This window comes from Meles meles, chromosome 5, assembly GCF_922984935.1.
Source record: "Meles meles chromosome 5, mMelMel3.1 paternal haplotype, whole genome shotgun sequence".
Lineage (NCBI taxonomy): Eukaryota > Metazoa > Chordata > Mammalia > Carnivora > Mustelidae > Meles > Meles meles.
This window is the reverse complement of record NC_060070.1, coordinates 279549-298926: the sequence shown is the minus strand read 5'-3', so window position 1 is coordinate 298926 and position 19378 is coordinate 279549. Positions and strand designations below refer to the sequence as shown.

Genomic DNA, 19378 nt, shown 5'->3' with positions numbered 1-19378 from the left:
GACCACAGCTAACTCCTCTTCCAACGCCACAGGCTCCCAGCGGACTGCTGCTCTCCAGAAGCAGCTCACTGCCGAAGAGGCACAAGTTCAGGTCTGCCTGAGCACCAAGTGGTACGATAGCACACGCTAGATCTTGACCGTGCTTCCTAAGTCAGCCCCATGAACATCAATCCACACCTCGCGTTGTGTTTGGAACATTTATTTCAGTGAGAGAGCTAGCGAGCGAGCACGCAGGGGGTAAGGGCAGAGAGAGAGAGACTCTCAAGCAGACTCCCCACTCAGTGCGGAGCCTGCTGTGGGGCTCCATCTCTGGACCCTGAGATCAGACCTGAGCCGAAACCAGGAGTCAGACGCTTAGCCAACTGCGCCACCCAGGCGCCCACTCCCTCCCCCCATGTTGTGTTTTGAATGATTTTCCCATTATAGAAAAATTACTTTTTGAAGATGATTCCAGGCTCCAAGAAGTCACTCAGACCCGAGAACCACCTGGACACCAATCTTGTGCTCCATGATGGAGGCACCTGCCTGTGAATCACCTTCAGGTCAGAGACGGGCGATCACGGCCCAGGCAGGCAGGGCCTCCCTTCATTGGACATACCCAGACGCACCACCTCCAAAATGCACAGACATGCTGGGAGCCCTTCCCTGTCCACGACAGAAAACAAGCCCCAGGATGTTAATAGACAGACCCTAGTGATCCCGCGGGTGGGACTTCCCCCACCCTCTGTCCTGGCGGAAAGTGAGCTGCTGCAGAACGCAGGCATGAGGGTCCTGTACCTCCGACTCACCTGGCCTTCGGGCTCCTGCAGCGGCCAGATGACGTGTGGAACAAGCTGCCACCTCCTAGGCGGAAACCGAATCTCCTTCCCAAGTTCAGGTGGGGCCGGATGCTGGGAACCCCGGAGGGGGCCTGGCAGGCGAGGGAGGGGAAGCAGCAGCGTCTTGCTCGGGTGCCCACCGCGGGGGGCGTGGGCAGTGCCTCGGCTCACAGCGCCTTCAGCTCCTGCCTGACTCACTCCGGCCTTCCCTTGTCCCCGTCCCGTCGCTGAGCTGGGCTATCTGGAGGTAGTGAGGGTGACAAAGTGTGCTCATGGCCCTGATGCGCCAGTTCCAGTGTTCCTGCGTCTTCCACGTCACAGCCGTGCTCCCTCTCCGACAGCCTGCACCGTGGATTTTCGGTCCAGCTCCACACACAGACCAGATCCAGCTCCTCCTAATCACACCAGGTCAAACCTGTAATATATCCTTTGTAGGTGTCTGCTACAAGTTGTTTCTCTGACTGAACACCGGAAGAGTTAAGGGAGTTTTTTAAATGGTGTATACTCCATCTGGGTGTTTGATTTAAATATTTCTAGGGCCCAGCTCAGAGACCAGGATAATGTATGTGGGGTGCACGCAGGAATTAGTTTCTACCCAGTTTTCTTCCGACACGAGAGACCCCACCAGTTGCACTCTGCAAGTCGGAAATGAAGGAACGCAGCCCTTAAGTCAGAAAGCAAGTTAGTAAATGCTGTTGGCCAGGAAGGGCACTTCTAGGTGTTAGGTACAGAAAGGCAGGGAAGAAACTGTCAGGGTAATAGCCAAGACATTTTGGTAATAAGGACACTGTCATACTAACTGGTCCATATTCCTCTTAAGTAGGCTTGAGTTGGTCCCATAGCCTGTTTTTTCTTTCTGAAATGCCAGCAGTAAACGTGGTTGTGTATGAATCCTGGAGGCCTGAGCGGCACCTGCCAGTCACAGGTCCAGCTGGGCTGGCACAACCCACTGAGGAGTTCCACTGAGCAGGCTTCGGAGAAGTGTTTCTACCCCTCCTGATTATTAGAGAACAAACAAACATACATACGGCATTTCAATTCCATGTGTGTAAATCAAGTCACAGTTAACACTGAGGAAGCACTATTTTCCTACAATTTCTAATTCTCAATCCCTTTCGTTCCGTGCAGTAGGCAGAAATGCAAATCTGACCTATGAAGGGAAGTCAACATAATGGCAGCTTTTCACCAAAAACCAAAGGCTAACTAGAAATTTAAACTCTCATCTACCAAAGTGCTAAGGGGCTGCCTTTGTCAGGAGAGGAACTGTGGTTAAATGATTTATAAAAGCCACCCGAATAATCAGAGTCAGCTCTGAAAGGACCCACATGCCACCATGTCCTGGACAAGGCTGACTCCAGCTTACTGCAAACACAGGCCTTCAAATGAGACCACACCCAAGGTCTAGAGAAACACTGGGTTATAAGAATTCGTACCTGAAGCTGAGAAAAAGACATGAATTTGTAAAACTTCCCTAGCAATATTTGGAGCTGGGGACCTTATAGAAAGTTCTAGACACACAAATTCATATATTTTAAATAGTGGAGAGTCGAATCCCAAAATCAAGGGAAACTCCTTTGAAACAAAAAGCATAGTTTGTAAAATTGTAATGACTAGTCTTAGGTGAAACTGCCCAGGCCACAGGGTGCCCAGATACCTAGCTAAGTATTATTTTCAAGTGTCTGTGGGGACTTCTGGGTGAGATTAGCATTTGAACTGGTGCACTGAGTAAAGCAGGTTGCCCCGCCCAGTGTTGGCATCATCTGATCTGCTGGGGGCATGACTAGAAAAGGTACAAGGGAAAATGTGCTCTCGGCCCAACTGTTGAGCTGGGACAGAAGTCTTTTATCCTTGGAGACAGGGCCTTCCTTACACATCACCTCTCCTGGGTCATCAGCTTTCAGGTCCCCATCAATGGACTTCTCATCAAATTTTAAAATATGTATCTCTTAGAGTTTTGATAATTTTAAATAAATTAACAGGAGGCCAACAGGAAAACCCCACTGTTGTTAATACACCACAAAACCAATCACAACCCCTAGGTCATACCGTACCATTTGACTTGCTCAACACCAAGAAAATGGCTCCAACATTTTATGTAGTGGAGATGAAAATGTATTTAATTGTGGTAAATGGATACTACTTTAGCTCTACCTAAGTTTAGGTCTTGATTTTTTTCTTTAAGTAAGCCCCACACCCAGCATGGAGCCCAAAGCAGGGCTTGATCTCACGATCCCAAGATCAAGAGACAGACACGTAACCGACTAGGCCACCCAGGTGCCCTTGGATTTAATATTCTTGAAGTGTTTACAAAAATCCTTCCTGCTGATGTCTGGCTAAAGCTGATTTGAAGGGCTATTTGCTTTTGTAATTTTCTTCTATTCTGGTTGATTTGAACATTTTTCTCCCACACAGCCATTTCAGACTGCTTAGCAACTCCACAGATTGGAAATTTTAAGACATTCCATTCACATTCATTAATAAAACTGAGATGGCTTTAAAGTTTAAAGTGATAATACTCCACCCTTTAAGGTAAGCTGGGTGGACTAAATTCCAAAAACCCTCTTCGTAAGATGAGCTTGTCATGCAGTGAGCAGTCGACCAAAACAGTCATCTTTTCCAGAAAAATTTCTTGCTCATAAATATAAGAAAAAGAGGCGCCTGAGTGGCTCAATTGGTTAAGCATCTGTCTTCAACTCAGGTCATTATCTCAGGGTCCTGGGATCAAGCCCTGCGTCAGGCTCCCTGCTCAGCAGGGAATCTGCTTATCTCTCTCTTCCCGGGCTTGTCCTCTATTTGTCTCTTTCAAATAAAACCTCTGGAAAAATAAATAGAAGGGAAAAACTGACATGACCTGTTTATCTTTAAAATACAAAAACAGGGGTGCCTGGCTGGAGTATGTAACTCTTGATCTTGGGGTCATGAGTTTGAGCCCCACGTTGGATGCAGAGCTTATTAAAAAAAAATTAAAAATTAAAAAAGGATTAAAATACAAAAATAGCTCTGGAAGACAGAAAAATATGAGAAGCAGAAAAAGAAAGGCAGGGGTGCCTGAGTGGCTCAGTTGATAGATGACTGCCTTTGGCTCAGGTCATGATCCCAGGGTCCTGAGATTGAGCCCCATATTGGGCTCCCTGCTCAGTGAGGAGTCTGCTTCTCTCCTTCCCCTTGCTCATGCTCTCTGTCAGTCACTCGCTCTCTTTCGAATAAACAAAATCTTTGAAAAAGGAAATGAAAGGAAAAAGAAATTGTACTTTCTAGATCTGTCCTGCTTAGAGACCACAAGTTATAACAAACTGATTACTTCAGCCTTTATTTTTTAATAAAGCACATTAGTCCAACAGTTCCAAGATACAAAATTAACCAGTTCTGAAGTGATAATGATAACAGCACAGAAATCAATCCTTCCTCAGGGGAACGGTCTCCTCCCTGATGCCCTCCTTGGTCACAATGCAGATTCTGAGTGCATCCCCAGTGTACACATCCCTCTCAGCTGCAGAAATGAAGACATCTTTCACAAGCCGCATGGCTCTGTCCAAAGACAGTGGGACATGCTCCACGTTCTGCATGTTCTTGAAACCAACCTGGTGGGACAGGAAAGTTGGATGAGTCACCACATGACAGTACAAATGCCTTCATGTATCTGAGGATTCGTAATGAACAGAGCACACAGATCTGAAAAGCCAGGACACCTGACACTCATTCACTAAGACAGAGCTCCTGCTCCTGGGGAGCACACACAGTCTAGAGAGGACATACGAAAGCAGAGCTCCATTCCACAGTGTGCTCCCAGTAAGAAGGAAACAGAGCCAGGAGAGCCCTAGCAGCCATACTAGGTCACCTGAAGGGAAAGGCTTTGGCAGAAGACACACTCGAGTGAAGGAGTGTGAAGGGTGAGCCACAGTCAGAGGGGAGTAACGCTGCAGACCGAAGGCCTGTTGACGGGGCAGGCACACAACGCTGGAGGTCCTGGTGTAAAGAAGAGTGGCAGGAGATGAGGCAGATAAGCAACGTACACGAGTGGCTACACATCTGCCTGCATTCCCACCAACAATGTAGGAGGGCTCCTGGGAGAAAGGTTATTTTTGAGATCTTCAGGTAAAGGTGCCAGAGAACTGAAAACATGGAGCAACCACTCACCACTGCAGACACCAGAGCCTGTACTTCATGGGAACACAGAAGATGCCACCGCCGTGGGAGCAGGGAGAGGCCAGCCAAACAGAGACAGGAAGACTGGGGTAAGGAAAATCAGCCAAACAAACTCAGCAGGGACACGCAAGACAGCCTTGATGTCTCCGTTCTCCTCAGCTGGCAAACAGGAGAGCTCAGAGGAAAGCACTTTGTGTCAACATCACAAGCAACACGGACGCAGTCTCTCACCTGGTTGTCAAGCAGGGGCTGGAGCATGGCGCTGGCTGAGCCTCCAGCCTTGAACGAGTCTCTCTGGTAGGACCCGACGGGGTCAAAGCTATACACAGCTCCCTTCCCTGAAAGAATAAAACAGTCTCTTTAGGGGCGCCTGGGTGGCTCAGTGGGTTAAGCCTCTGCCTTCAGCTCGGGTCATGATCCCAGGGTCCTGGGATCGAGCCCCGCATCGGGCTCTCTGCTCAGCAGGAAGCCTGCTTCCCTTCCTCTCTCTCTGCCTGCCTCTCTGCCTACTTGTGACCTCTGTCAAATAAATAAAATCTTTAACAAAACAACACAAAACAACAACAACAAAACGATCTCTTTAGGAGTCCGTCCTGACCACAATCCCAATCACGGCAAGAATAAACCCAGTCGAAGTGCGGCACAAATGGGCTACGCACTCAACTAAACTTCCAGCCAAGTTCAGCAAGAAGTACATTCGCTGTTATACCCAGGGGTCTGCTCACCTCTGCCCAGAATGTGTTCAGAGGCACACCTGCCCATTCCTGCCTTCTTACGGCGTTTTTGCCGCCTGGGGCTTCCTGCTCTCATCAGGCTGACATTATGGATCACCCAGTGGCTCCCAATACATATGTGGTCTCACAGGCACACTGGTTGGTCAGTTCCTGCTCTGAGTTCTGCACAAAGCTCCTCACAACATGCCTAAAAATGAACGAGTGTACTTCTAACACAGACTTGAGCTAAAATTCTTCTGCTGAATGTGAACAATCACAAAGAAGATTCACTGTGTTTTTACTTTTTATTTATTTTTAAAGTTTTTATTTATTTGACACAGAGAGAGAGTCTGAGAGAGCACAAGCAGGGGGAGTGGCAGGCAGATCTCCCGCTGAACAGGGATCCCAGGCTTGATCCCAGGACCCTGGGATCATGACCTGAGCTGAAGGAATCTGCTTAATTGACTGAGCCACGCAGGTGCCCCTCACTGTGTGTTTTTAAACTAAGCAGTAAGCACACTCTTTAGTATCAACACACACAAAAAAATGGATTCTAATAAAGGAAAATTTTCAGAAAAACACAAACGCCACAGGCAAAAGTTTCTGTCTAAAAAAAAATATATTTATGATGATAAAAGTTTCATCATCGCTCTGCTCTGTACTACTGGAGCTGATCACTATTGCAAAAACAAACAACAAAACAGAACAAAACAAAACTACCAAACCAGAATCGGGTTTTTTCTTTCTTTTTTTGGATATTTTATTTACTTGAGAAAGAGAAGAGAGCGCAGGCACACGAGCGGGTAGAGGGGCAGAGGGAGCAGCAGACTCCCTGTGAGCAGGGAGCTGGTTGCGGATCGCAACCTGGACTAGAGGCAGCAACTTCACTGAGCCACCCAGGCACCCCTGAATGCACCCACTCTTAACAGCAACTACAGAGCACTACCCGGGGAAGACAAATGGGCCTCTCAGGCTCTCCGCAAGGGAGCACGAATCGCTGAGCCTTTTGAAACGGCGACCTGGTAGCAGTAGGCATTTAAATGTAAAGGTTCACACCCTATGACCCGGTAACAATCACACTCCTAGGTTAGATCTACCTACAGAAAGGCATATTTTCACCAGCATAAACTGGAATGAAGAGGAAGATGGGACTGCCCCAAGGCCCACAACCACAAGACAATGTGAAATGGAGAGCTCTGTAATATGTATAATACAGTCCTATGTTGTTTAAAAGCACAGGAAAAGCATATACATATTTGTACAAGCACAAAAAAGTACGGTGAGATAAACTGCAAACTGTAGTTGGTTATCTCTGTGGGACTGGAGGCAAGAAAGGAAGGGAATCACCTTGTAGGCTTTGGTACTGACTCTGTTACAAAGCACACGTGCCATTGTGATTTTTTTTTTAAACAATTGTGTTTTGGGTGTGAGAGATCCTGGGTCATTTAGGAGGGAGGACTTAAAAGTGATGTATCTGATCTTGAAAACACATTATACCAGAACTTAAACACCTTAGTAATTAACCTGCGAAATGTGAGATGAGGACGGTTGTCTTCCTACCCATGGACCTCTGCTACCCTTAGCAGTGTGTGCTTTTTCGCCTGCAGAATTACCTACAACTCTCTGCTGAGAAGGCAGCGTCTGAGGTGCTGAGGTCGCCCAGAAGAACCCGGGAAGTGTTTTTGCTGGGATCAAGTGTGGGACAAGACGGAGATCCCAGTGGCCAGTTCACTAACTTTGACACACGATAAAGGGGCAGCAAGTACAAAGCCAAAGAGTAACTCTGTGTCTCAGGAGGCAAACAGGCCACAAGTAAAACGAGGCCCAAGTTTTAACCAAAGGCAGAACCAATCTCAGAAAAAGCTACACACAACACACTGGGGAAAAGAAGGGTGGGATAAGTTGAAGACCAGAGCTTCGAAGACCTTCTGCCCACTTAACAAAGGCAAGAGAGACATTTGTAACATCAGAGCAGAATGGCATGAATCTTGACTATAGAGAGTGTTTTTTCCTCACCATAATGCTCAATCTTAAAGAAGCACAACAGCTTCAACGTAAAAAATAAAGTAAAAACAAGTCCTAGAAAGAAATAAAGATAAACCCTAGATGGGAGAGTCCCAACAAGGTAGGATACTCAATGTCATTTAAAAAAAAAAAAAGACCATTAGCCTGGACCATATGCAATTCAGAAAATTCTGCCATAGCTAGACACCCCCAAAATGTAAGATACAAAACACTCCTGGAAAGGGCGCCTGGGTGGCTCAGTGGATTAAGCCTCTGCCTTCGGCTCAGGTCATGATCTCAGGGTCCTGGGATCAAGCTCCGCGTGGGGCTCTCTGCTCAGCAGGGAGTCTGTGTCCCACCCCCCCACCCCACTCTGCCTCTCTGCCTACTTGTGATCTCTCTCAAATAAATAAAATCTTAAAAAACAAAAAACAAAAAACAACCCCCTCCTGGGAGGCATCCACCGCACACATTACAGAGCTGACACAGTCAGGCGGCATTCTTATAAATCAATTTTTAAAAAGACTAATGTGCAGATAAGGATATGAGCAAAGGTTTCCGCATGTAGGTAGGTCTCCAAAGAAATGAAAAGGTCAATAAACACAAAAAATGCCCAACTTGAATATACAAAAGCTATATATAAATAAACCATAAACTATTACTTAACTGCATAAAGATCTTTAAAATGGGGCACCTGGGTGGCTCAGTCATTGAGCATCTGCCTTCGGCTCAGGTCATGATCCCAGGGTTCCAGGATTGAGCCCCAAGTCAGGTTCCCTGCTTGGTGGGAAGCCTGCTTCTCCCTTCCCACTCCCCCTGCTTGTGTTCCCTCTCTCACTGTGTCTCTGTCAAATAAGTAAACAAAATCTTAAAAAAAAAAAAAGAACACCTTTAAAAGGTGTTAATTCTGATAGTGGTAAAGGACGCAAAAAACCCTCCTAGGTATTCATGCCCCAGCTACAAAGCCCTTTCTGAGGAGCAAGTCAGTGACAGCATTACATGTCAAAAATATGTGTTCTCTGACCCAGCAACTCAACTTCTGGGAATTTTTCCAGGGAGGTATACGGGGTTAAGAAGTTTACTGTATGTACAAGAATGTTCATTACATTGTTTCTATTAAGGAAACTGCAAACAACTTAAATGACCTTCAGAGGACTGGTGGAGCTACAACCTATGTAAGTCAGTCACGGAGTCATTACGGATTTTTACTCACTGGCATAAAACTGTCTCCGTGACAACACATCCCATGTACAGACGCATGCACTACACACTCTACTTACACAGCACACAGGCACACGTGACCGCCAAGGCATCTGGAAGCATGCTCACCAGAAGTTTAATAGAACTCCTCTCAAAGTAGACGGTTGGCGTGATTACTACTCTCTTTCCTGTATCTTCTCGTACTATTCAAAACTTCTACAAGTATTACTGTTTTTGTTACAGAAAAACTAAAGCCATTTTTAACTGGGCCACGGGCAGAGGGGTGATTTTTAAAGCATGACTGTAGGTAGAGACTTAACAGCACAGAGGTCAGAGCAGATGGCTACTGAACTGGCTATCCTGAAAGGCAGTTGCTGGATCTAGTGTCCTAAGGATAACCACGGATCTCACTGTTCTAAGTTCAGCCGTTGACCCCAGCCAGAGTCCTGAAGGACAGCCACTGACCCAACTACCCTAAAAGTCTTAATAACGAGCACTGCTCTCCTAGTCTCCTAGTCACATAAAATACTCTAAAAAATAAGAATAAACATAAAGAATAATCCGGGAAGACCAGAGAAGATTTAAAGAGTTGGAGGGGCGACAGGTGGCTCAGTCATTAAGCATCTGCCAGAGTCCTGGGATCAAGCCCCGTATCAGGCTCCCTGCTCAGCCAAAAGCCTGTTTCTCTCTCTCTTGCTGTCACATTCAAGTCAGACATAATTTAAGTGGAAAAAAGCGTCCAGCATGTTTGGGTTTGGCAAGATAATCTGTGGCTAGACTATATCCATACTCTACATTTTCTCTCAGTTTGCAGTAAGGTTGAAAGCCTCAAAATACACTGTGTCAACCTAATTTATCTACATCTAAACCACAGCAGATAACATGACCAGAATGCTCCCAGAGGCCACATTTGGGGGCAGCTATTAAGACAGAAAGAAAACAAAGGAAAAGCCCATGGAACAGAAGGGGCAGGAGTAAAAAGTGGATACAGGAGAGGAGAGGAACCCAACTCTTTACCATCCAGAAATTTTCCCTCTCAGTAGATATATTTTAATATATTGTTCTCAGCCAGACATTTCTATAACTTTTTTTTAAAGGACTACTGTAAATGGTGGCACAGATCTGTCCTGAGAGATAGTGTCTGGTTTTTGGAAGCAAATGAAAGTCAATCCAAATGAGACCCAGTGAAAACCATCAGGGTCCTTGCTCTGTAACAGAGCTTTGGATCAAAAACAGGATGAACATGTCAAGTAACAAAGACTCTTAGAAATGCATACATTTCTTTTAAGGCATTGCTTTTTAAAAACTTAAAAGTCAAATACTTTTGGAATGCAGAATGATAATTAGGTCAAGCTTCTCCAAGTCTGTTTTCTCTCCATAAGATTCAAATGCTAATGATCTACTCCTGAACTCATGCGAGATCTTCAGAAAACACTCGTCATTATCAGGGCTTCCAGATACAACCTGCGGATCATCACTTTACTTTCCTTTTACCTTCAGTTTCTTACTGCTTTAATTAGGAAAAATAAAACTGTTGGGCAAGATGGTGTTTATGGTTCTTTTCAACTCTACATGGAAACACACATTATCTAAAAATGCCACCCCCACTCCACTTTCCAGAATGAAAGAATTCTACCTTCTTCGTCTAGTCCCCCGATGATGTTGTACACGTAGTACGGAAAGAAACGTCTTGAATAGAGGATTGTGGACAGCATGGCGGCAATCGCCCCGGTTGTCATGGTTTTGTTATTAGAATGCTTGTACATCTGCAAGTATTAACGAAAGTAACAGGCATGGAGAGGCAAGTTATATTACAGACTAGAACGAGGAACAATAAAGTTAAAGGGTGAACGCCTACCTGGTGAAAGAATGCCTATTTCTTTCGTGAGCACACAGTAATACCAGCATACCATATGGGAGGGCTATAAAAATTTTTCAGGGAAAGAACGTTAAATCTGCCCTCCGCTATTTTCCATGCCACCTTTATCTCAGGAAATGCTCATTCAAGAACAAATGCATACACATGAGGCTTAAGTGGGGTGACCTGGGAGGAAGACTTAAATCCAGCTCTCCTCTACCTCTGCCAGGGTCAGCAAACTAGAGTCTGTGGACCAAATCCAGCCCACCAACTGCTTCTGCAAAAACAGCTTTATTAGAACATAGTCTCATCCAGTCATTACATATATCTACCCCTGCCGGTGCACTGCAACAGCAGAGTAAATGGCCCGTAGAGCTGAAAATAATTACTCTCCGGTAAAGTTTGCTGACCCTTGATCAGACCCAGATATAAGCCCTTCTCTTTGTACAGCAGATACCTGCGAGAACAGAAGGTGTGAGGGCAGGACCCTTACTCTGGGAAGTGGTCTTGCTCCCTAAAGCATCTACAGTGGAGAATAGAAGTATCCAAAGCAAACCTTATTGTGGTTTTGAATCCTAGATTTACTGCAGTCTTAGGGAATCCTAAATTATCCAATAGAGAAATTCTACAAAAATTACAAACATAAAATAAATTTAAGTTCACAAATTTATGAGCCACAGAACAAGCATCTCTAAAGATTTACTTAAGAATACAGGCCAAAATAATCAGTCAAAATACCAAAAAAAAAGATTGGGAAAAAGAAATCTTTGTTTCAAAACCAAGCATCAACACTTTAATCACCACACCATTTATGTGATAATATATGAAAGAAAAATTTCAAGGATTGTGTAATTATGTTGAATTCACTGTTCCTGGCATATTTCATTAACATAAGACTACTCTGCTAGTCATGTACTTCTGTACTTTTAAGTTTCATTTACAAAATATGTACCAGGAATCATACAAACATGTCAATAAATGTACATCAGGGAAGCGTTCAATGTAAAGATTTCAAATACTACTAATAAATGGTTAACTACTGAATGAAATCATGTCTACACTCCAACGAGCGATTTCAACATTATTCAGAAACAGCTTAAATTTATTACGTACTCCGGTACCTATGACATCATTCGTGTTATTCAAAACCAGGCAAAGACAGAATGTGACCACCTCTAACTTCTTCGCGTGTCCGGTGTCCTCACCAACAACATCAAAGTTGTGGCGCGCACCCGACAGAAGCAAACCCTACTCCACCCTTGTATTTTTGCCAGTGAAGAGTACGTACTTGCTAGTTACTATTACAGATAAAATCCATTTTACTTACTTTCAGAGAAAAAGAGAGCGTGCCTATGCACATCAGGTGGAGGGGCGGAGGGGAGGGGAGAAGCGTAGGGAGAGAGAGAAACTGAAGCAGACTCCATTCTGAGGGCAAAGCCTGACATGGTGCTCCACCTCACTACTCCTAGACCATGACCTGAGCTGAAACCAAGAGCCAGACACTTAACCAACTGCACCACCCAGGCGCCCCTAAAATCCCATTTTAATACAGGCAAAATTATCCCTAGCCTACTCTCCTTGAAATTATTGGAAGTTGCATACTGCTTAACATACACAGGGCTTAATAAAAATCCGGACAGGGGCGCCTGGGTGGCTCAGTGGTTAGGCCTCTGCCTTTGGCTCAGGTCATGGTCTCAGGGTCCTGGGATCGAGCCCCACATCGGGCTCTCTGCTCCGTGGGGAACAAGCTTCCCCCTCCCCCTCTGCCTGCCTCTCTGCCTGCTTGTGACCTCTCTCTCTGTCAAATAAATAAATAAAATCTTAAAAAAAAAAAACCTGGACGTGCCTCTGCTTTGATTAAGGTCAGTAGTCCTTTGTTCCTCACGCTAACCCATCTCGCATGAAAGACACGCAGGCAGTGACACAGTCAGCCCTTCAGAATCCGCCCAACAGGTTAGAAAGGCTCATTCCCTCACCTCCTTCTCGTACCACCCTTTCCCGCTGTTCCACTCCTACCCCTCAGGTATCAAAACTCCCCAGCAGGCAGTTAACTAAAGCCTACCAAGGTGGTAGGTGATGACCGCTTGGGCTGTACCTCCTCATCCCCACACTCCTGCCTTGTCTATTCCTGTTCCTGCTCAAGCATCTTGTTGACTAAGGAGGCAACGCTGTAACCAGGGAAAGCATGTCAGCTAACGGCGTTCCAAACCAAGCACCTATCTAGAAGCTTGCCTCCTCCAGAGAATTTTTGTTTTTGAAGATTATCTTCAGAAGAAACCCTTCCCAGGCTACCTTTAAAAGGGTAGAGAACCTTTATATTGCACAGAGATTTTAACAAAGGGAATATTCTGCAGTTTCACACTGTGCCACTTTCATGTGGCTGTATTAACAATATCATTTCATTTTTAGAATGGGCTACATGTAGTTTCATCAGCGAACCTAGAGCTTCTCCAGCTATTCTGAACGACAGTCCTGCTGTACGCTTCCAACAGGGAAGAATTGCCATTAACTTTCCATAGCACAGACATGTAAGGAAGGCATCTACCTTTAGTCTTGCTTCAATAATCTTTGTCAGGGTAAGACAGTCTCCATGAAAACCGCTGCATCCAATGACTGTTTTGTCTGTTCTGTAAAAAGCACATTTCAGGAAACTGAGCTGATCAGATAACAAAGTAAAACATGCCTTAGGCAATTTTAAATGTAAAACTCCTATTCCCACTATTTACCAAATGATAATGGGACTAGTTAGCCCTAGTTGTGGGGAGGGGGTCCTCACTTTATTCCTTACATACAGCTCAAAGACTTATAGAAGAATGAAAGTAGTGGCCTAAAGAAAACACAGGTGATAAAATCTTGGGTTGGAAGTCACCTATTTAAATATGATACAACCCAATGTCCACAGAGAAAAGCTTCATAAATGTGATGACACAGCAAATTAAAAATTTTTAAAAATTATTTATTTATTTAAGAGAGAGAGAGAGAGAGAGAGAGAGCGCGCGCGCGCGCATGAGCATAAAAAGGAGGAGGGTCAGAGGGAGAAGCAGACTCCCTGCCGAGCAGGGAGCCCCATGCAGGATTCGATCCCAGGACTCCAGGATCATGACCTGAGCTGAAGGCAGTTGCTCAACCAACTGAGCCACCCAGCTGCCCCGCAAATTAAAATTTTTAAAAAGATTTACTTACTTATTTGAGAGAGTGAGGGAGTGAGTGAGCAAGCAGAGGGAGGGGCAGAGAGAGGGAGAAAGACTCCCTGGCAGACTCCCTACTGAGCGGCCCCATCTCATGACTGCGAGATCATGACCCGAGCAAAAACCAAGAGTTGGACACACAACCCACTGAGCCACCCAGGCACCCCTCAGATTAAGACTTATACAGAAAAAAATGATAAAGAAAAAAAAAACTATAGTAGATATGACCAAAGTCTAATTTTAACCTTAGTCTAAAAGGGCTCCTATCAATATCAAAAGCATTAACACATTACATCATGGGATGTAATGTGCAGCATGGTGACTGTGATTAATAACACCATACTGAATATTTTAAAGTTGCTGGGAACAGATCTTAAAAAGTCCTCCACAAAAGAAAAAATTCTATAATTACATACGGTGACAGGCGTTAACTGACTTGTTGTGGTGATCACTTTGCAATACACACAAATATGGAATCATTATGTTGTACACCAGAAACCACTGTATATGTCCTTTACATCTCAATTAAAAAAAAAAAAAAGGGAAAACTGGAACAGTTACATGAGTCACATAAAAAGAAACACAAGTCACCATGAACACATGAAGACCCTTCATGTTGTTCACAAACCCAAAGCTACACAGGAGATGATTTCAAGCTATTAGCCTGGCTACTAATGCCTACTGCTGGGGAGGCTGTGGAAAATGGTACTCCTAATAAATAACTGCGCAAGAGGATATATTAATTTAACTCCTCAAATTCTTAAAAGGGTCATTTGGCATATCCAGTAAAAATTTAGGTGAACGTCACTTTTATCCAGTAATTCCACTGCTAGAAATTCATCCTGTAAATATACTCATGTAAGTTTGCGAAGATTACTATAGGCTTATTTGTGAAAGTACACATGCTATGTTAATGGCTCTGTAAACAAAACAAACAAAAAGCAACTTAAATGCCCACCACTGTGGAACTGATTAAATTCTGGTGGAGCCGAACAAATTCAACCAGGTCTCAAAGACTTCTGATTTTTAGTATCAATCTATATGGAAAACTGTATCAATATCATCAAGATAGCTGCAGAAGTCACATGATAAACTCTCCCTTTCAGAAATTTATGAGTGATTCATACAAACCATACCTGTCCAGCCAGGGAGACTGACAGCTCTGGGGGCATCACCAGCATTTCCTGACCTATCCCTACAACCTATCTCACTGCTCTGAGTTAGAGTTCCAATCTCCCATAAGGTTGCAGTGCCTTTAGTACCAAGATGGGTGAATAATACCAATAGGGTAGGACAAAATCTTGGAGCTTTAAGATGCTTCTCCCAAATGTTCAGGTGTACATTAAAGGGAAGAGAGTCTGCATGCAAAGAATGAAGACTAAATGTAGACTCTCCAACAGGTGGGGAAGAGGCAAGTTTGGCCCTAAGTCAGCCCCAAAGGGCCTGGGATTAGGTGTACAGGCAGCTTCAACTCTATGTATGGTTCAGTGCTGAAGATAGATGATAAGGACAGAGGATGTTATTAACGTGCTATCTATCTACATACCTGTAGTATTTCATAAAAAGAAAAAAGAACAGGTGTTCCCTTCATACACACACACACACTAAAGTAGAACATTACAAAGACAAGCAGAACCTTGCATGACAATGGTATTTGTAAAGTTATGTTCTTAAATTTTATCTGTGACATTTACTACTTTCAAATTATGAAACCTCTTAGAAGAAAAAAGGTAGCACCCGTGCACTATGAATGAGAGAAGAGAAAGGGATATCGAAAGATGGAAGAAGAGTGGTGTCTGGGTGGCTCCGTCAGTTAAGCGTCTGCCACCAGCTCAGGTCACAATCTCAGGGTCCTGGGACAGAGTCCTGCGTTGGGCTCCCAGCTCGGCAGGGAGTCTGCTTTTCCCTCTGCCCCCTTGTGCATGTTCTTTCTTGTGCATGCGCGTGCTCTCTCTCAAATGAAGTCTCAGGGAGAAAAAAAAGAGTACATGAAGAGGACTGGGAAGATGAAGACAAACATCAATTGTTCTTTAGGATGGGGTGTAGGCTGGCCCTGGACCAGGAAAGAAGACAGAACCCTCTTCTTTACCTACTCATAACACAGGGCCCTATCCAAAGGACTTGAACCCCATCAATCCATTCTTATTACGATTCAGGGTTAACAGGCTCTTGTGGACTAACTCAGGAATCAACCGCCATTTGCAACTGTTTCCAAAAATGTTAACTACAAACCAACATCTATCAGTGCATATTTCATTTTCATGGTTCAGAAAAAATATAGCTAGCCCATTAAGACTATGGCTCACAGATATAGCTGCTTAGGTTCTGGCTAAATGTTCTGGGTAAAAAAAAAGTGGGCGATGAAAGAATGCAAAGCTCTGTGATATAGTAACTGCACAAACTGTACACATAGGAGCCACGTGACGGCACACAGGTGTTCACTATAAAACTTTCACCTTTGTCGTATATCTGAAAATTTCCATGATAAAATGTCAACGTAAGAATATTTCCTGCCAGTACAGCAAATATCATGAAGGCTACACATTGGATTATTAGGAAATACGAATTCAGAAAGCAATTTTCTAATAAAAACGCAAACTACGCTCCAAATACGCAATCTAAAATCTCATGAAATAAACTGTTCAGAAGTGGAATCTCTTACAGCAGCACATCACCACAAGGCACTGGGAAATGCATCCCTAGAAATATTTACTTACAATTTGTAACACTTGGGGCTATCCCGGGTGTGAATCGAATACCCTTCACTCAATCGAGTGTCAGAAGCAACAATCGAAAAATCTTCTCCAGCGATTGCCAATACAGTACTGGGGGGGGAGTGGAGAGACACAAAAATTAACGAAGATTTGTGGATGATTAATAGCACCTCTCTCTAGAGGAGAGTTACCTGTAGCATATATTGGAACAAAACCCATGAGATTTGAGCAAGAGCCGGACTCAGATGAAAGATGAAACATCAGAGGGAAAGGACCCCTTCCTAGGAGTCATCTGGGAAAGAAAAATTTAAGTATTCCTGAAAAACACAAGCCTAAATCAGAGCAGAAGTCACTTAACAGAAGGTAACAGAAAAACCACTGGTTTATCATAACATCATCAAAACATAACAACACCAAAACATTAAATACCGACCTTGTGCAAGATACTGGTATCACAGAACTGGACCCTAACCCTGCCCAAGGGATGAGGTACAGACAGTGGTACCACAACAAAAGCTCTCTGAGCTCAAAGAAGGGCTCAATGTTTTCCATTTCTTTACATCCAAGCTCTCAGTCAACACCATGTTGGAAATGAATGAGAAAAAACAAACCTTTCCTCTTACTGTTGTATGATTTATGCTAACAGTTTACTGAAAAGGCCTAAAGGACGAATTCCCAAAGAAGTCTATCCAGTTCTAATTCTGGATCTCTCCAGACTGTGGGCCTCCGTGTCTCATATACAGATCAGGGATCATAACAGAAACTACCTTACCAGGATTTTGCAAGAATTAAAGGAGTTAATAACTGTAAAGCCCTTTGACTTGTGCCTGAAACATAACTGGTCCTCCAGCGTTAGCTGTGACTGCTGTGGCACAGGTAGGAGGAAGCAGAGTGTGATCCCTGAGATCCCGAGTTACCGGAGACCTGTCCTTGCCACTTCCTGGCTCTGTGACGGCTGACAAATTGCGCAAGTTCACGTTGGTAGTAACAGGTCCTGTGTAACAGGATGGCGGCCAGGGTTGAACGACACGGATCACAGAAGCACCTAGCACAGTGCTTCACAGAACACGGGCGTTCAGAAAGCGTGTCCATCACTTCCACTGAGGTGGGACGGCATTCCAGATCACAGGGACAATGAATAAAGGGAACCAGGGAATAATCCAAAACATACACACAACGTACTGAGGTGCTCCTTTCTCCGCGAGCTAGTGGAAGCACGTAAGGCTTACGTGAAGGACATGCGTGTGACTTCAGAAATCCAGGTTCTGGAATGAGAACAGTTCCACGCGCAAAGCCGGGCGTCTTACAACTACTGTGACAGCAACACAGCGCGTGAAACGGGATGAAAGGAAGACTAACGGAGCAGCACGGAGCACTACGAACTGGAGGAAGCGGGGGTACGGGAAAAACACAAGCTGTGCCAGTGTTTGGAACCACCAAAATGAGACGGAAGTGGAAGAGCCACCTGTGACAGCCAAGGTCCTAAACCTGGTGAAGCAGGACGAGGCATTCGTTACGAACGGAAAGAAGGGCACTGAGAAATAACACATTTTGTTTTAGTATCTGAGTCACGGCGACAGCAGAAAATCGAGGGAGAAAGGTTTCATCTAAGAAGCCCCAAAGGAAAAAACAGGTAAACAAACAAACAAGAAGCCCAAGAGGAGGGACTCGTGAGAGGCTGAACCGGAGAGACGCGCTCGGGAGCCGTCCGCCCACGATGAGAGGAGCCAGGAACGCGGTTCAACTGGCCGCTCTGCGGGAACCGGGCGCAGCTACCGAGAGCTACAGCCGGGACTGCGCGCACCGTCCCCGCAGCTTCTCCGCCGGATTCGCCGCGCGGCTAACGCGGTCGGCTGCAAGAAGCTGACGGCACCGAGCTTCAGCGGCAGCAACAGGGCTACATGAGAGCCGCCCCGTCTCTCTGCAGCACAGCGACGCTCCGCGTTCACGTCCGACCCCCGGACACGACTGACTCCTGGCCGTCGCCAAGAACCGGGTCCGCCTGAACCGGGTGGGAAGCGACGGACGGCGCCCCGCCCGCCGCGAAGGAAGCACCAGCGTGAAGCTGCCGGTGGAGACGGACAACCGGAGGGCGGCGCGCAGGAAGGCGCACACTAAGGGGTCGCTCCGCTCCCTCTTCCCCCGAAGCAAGCAGGCACCGAGCCTCCACGGGAAAGGCCGAGCGGGGTTCCGCTGACCTCGCGCCCACGACCAGCGCGTCCCGACGCCGACCCATCGGCCCCAAGGAGCACCGGGGTCCACTCCGCGGCCTCGCCGTCCGGCCGGAGACCCGCTCAGACCGCGAGGGGAGCCTCGGTGTCCCGGCCAGGCCTCCACGTCTGTCTACGGCCTCGCTGCGACACGAGCGGCCGGCCGGTAAGGCGAAGCACGCGAGGCTGCAGCCGCGCCCGCGGCGCACGGAGAGGGGGGGCCGGCGGGCCAGCGCGGGTGTCGCCGAGGCCGCCGACGGCCTGTAGCAGGGACGGGGAAAGCGAGGCTCTCGGCCGTTACCCTCCGTTGAAAGCGTAGGGCGAGAAGCGCAGCTGCACGGGGCCCGCGGTGCTGGGAGGCTCCATCGCCGGGTCTCGGCCGGGTCCCCAGCACCCCACGGCGGTCGACAGCATCGCACGGCGGCGGCAGCTCTGGCGGCTCCGGCGGTGGCCCCCGCGGCGGCGGCTGCTGTCTCACGGCGAGATGGCGCCTGCCCGGAAGTCCCGCCACTTCCGGTTCCGGCGGC

The 19378-nt window shown here is 46.2% G+C and overlaps 1 protein-coding gene across 1 annotated transcript; it reads right to left on the bottom strand.

Annotated features, from left to right (window-relative positions):
- Window positions 1-4112: 4112 nt before the first annotated feature.
- PSMB1 (proteasome 20S subunit beta 1) lies at window positions 4113-19375 on the bottom strand. The gene is made up of 6 exons (XM_046004058.1): window positions 19153-19375; window positions 16645-16752; window positions 13285-13366; window positions 10518-10647; window positions 5196-5302; window positions 4113-4399 (listed from the first exon to the last, which is right to left on the bottom strand). The coding sequence occupies exons 1-6, from the start codon at window positions 19263-19265 to the stop codon at window positions 4214-4216; spliced, it is 726 nt and encodes a 241-aa protein (XP_045860014.1). The 5' UTR covers window positions 19266-19375; the 3' UTR covers window positions 4113-4213.
- Window positions 19376-19378: the final 3 nt, after the last annotated feature.